At 57.7% G+C, this 1,878-nt stretch overlaps 1 protein-coding gene across 1 annotated transcript; it reads left to right on the top strand.

The window, feature by feature from the left end:
• The first annotated feature begins 480 nt into the window (after positions 1–480).
• On the top strand, positions 481–1,631 carry LOC114071885 (olfactory receptor 52B2-like). The gene has a single exon (XM_027909769.1). The coding sequence runs from the start codon at positions 520–522 to the stop codon at positions 1,489–1,491; it is 972 nt and encodes a 323-aa protein (XP_027765570.1). The 5' UTR covers positions 481–519; the 3' UTR covers positions 1,492–1,631.
• The last annotated feature ends 247 nt before the right edge of the window (positions 1,632–1,878 follow it).

The raw sequence follows: 1,878 nt of genomic DNA, 5'->3' as shown, positions 1-1,878 counted from the left end.
ATAAGGAACGAACGCAACCAACTTCAGACTTGGAGTTGATTTTGTTCTCTACCCTAAGTGGGAGTCCAGGAGCCTTAGAACTCCCTCCCCATTTCTGATTTCTGAGAACACCTTGTGCATCCCTGCGAACACTTGACCTTTCTTCTCTCATTGCTCAACTTCTTCCTTCTGCTCTGGGCTCAGAGAACAAAGAAATATCACAGTGCTTGTGCAACCAGACCGATTCTGCCTCCAACCACTCTGTTTGAAGTGGAAGCTCTTGGAAGAAAAATACATTTATGTTGTATTACAATGAAATTAGGAGAAATAGGGATGTTGCTGTTTCCACAGGATGGGGTGGGGGGTCAGGAAAGGCTGCAGGGCAGTGCAAACCATGGGGCTTGTGAATTGAGTTTGTACCTCTGGCTGTGGCTCTTCACAGAGCAGAGCAGGTGACACCAGGCATTTGGTGCCAGTGGAGGAGCTCGAGCACCTAAAATACCATTCAGCAGTGCCTTCTGCCTTTGCTTTCAGGTGAACATGGCCCTGGTCAACCTGAGCAGCCTGACGCCAGCCACATTCATCCTGGCTGGGATCCCGGGCATGGAGCAGCTGCACACCTGGATCTCCATCCCGTTCTGCACCGTGTACCTGGCGGCCCTGCTGGGGAACGGTGTCCTGCTGTTCACCATCTGGAGCGAGCGCAGCCTCCACCAGCCCATGCACCTCTTCCTGTCCATGCTGGCCGTGGCTGACCTGGCGCTCTCCACCACGGCGGTGCCCAAGATGCTGGCCCTGTTCTGGTTCCGTGCCAGGGAGATTTCCTTCGGCGCCTGCCTCGCCCAGATGTTCTTCCTGCACTTCACCTGCTCGGCGGAGTCGATGATCCTGCTGGCCATGGCCTTCGACCGCTTCGTCGCCATCTGCCACCCGCTGCGCTACGGGGTGGTGCTGACCCCGGCGGCGGTGGCCAAGACCGGCCTGCTGGCTCTGCTGAGGAGCTTCTGCATCATCTTCCCTTGCGTTTTGCTGCTGAAGAGGCTGCCGTTCTGCGGGCACAACGTCATCCTGCACACGTACTGCGAGCACATCGGCATCGCCCGCCTGGCCTGCGCCGACATCTCCGCCAACCTCTGGTACGGCCTCACGGTGCCCCTGGCCGTGGTCGGGCTCGACCTCGTCCTCATCGCCGTGTCCTACGCGTTCATCCTCGCGGCGCTGTTCAGGCTGCCCTCCAGGACCGCCCGCCGCAAGGCTTTCAGCACCTGCGGCTCCCACATCTGCGTTCTGGTGTTTTTCTACGTCCCCGCCGGTTTCACGGCACTGACGCACCGCTTCGGCCGGGACATCCCCCGCCACGTCCACATCCTGCTGGCCAACCTGTACGTGCTGTTCCCGCCCCTGCTGAACCCCCTCGTCTACGGGGTGAAGACGCAGCAGATCAGGGAGAAGGTTGTGAAGGTGTTTGTTTGCTCCAGGGGCCACTTCCCGGGAGAACAGGAGGGGAAGTGATGGACACCTCGGTGGCACTCCAAGCTCCCCACCCCGGAGCCTCCTCTTCAACTCTTTCAGGCAACACTGGCAAGTCTTCTGCTATCCCAGTCAAATACGGAACACCCGACACCCCTGCCCACGAGGTTGTGGAAAATGAAAGATAAAGGCAAAAATCAGGATCTCTGGCAATGGGAGGAGAGAGATCAAAGAAATGGGAACCTACCCCAGGGATGTCACCTGTGGGAAACCCCAGGCTCACAGGGTGGTTTGGTTGGGGTAGGAAGGGACCTCTGGAAATGATCTCATCCAAATCTCTGCTCAAGCAGGTTGACCCAGAGCAGGTTACCTGGGATCACATTCAGGAAGGGTTTGGAACATCTCCAGGGAAGGAGATTCCACACTCTT

This window comes from Empidonax traillii, unplaced genomic scaffold, assembly GCF_003031625.1.
Source record: "Empidonax traillii isolate 1590-97213 ecotype Southwest subspecies unplaced genomic scaffold, ASM303162v1 scaffold2389:size25293, whole genome shotgun sequence".
NCBI lineage: Eukaryota > Metazoa > Chordata > Aves > Passeriformes > Tyrannidae > Empidonax > Empidonax traillii.
Note: the sequence above shows the minus strand (reverse complement) of the source record. Positions and strands in the feature narration are given on the sequence as shown.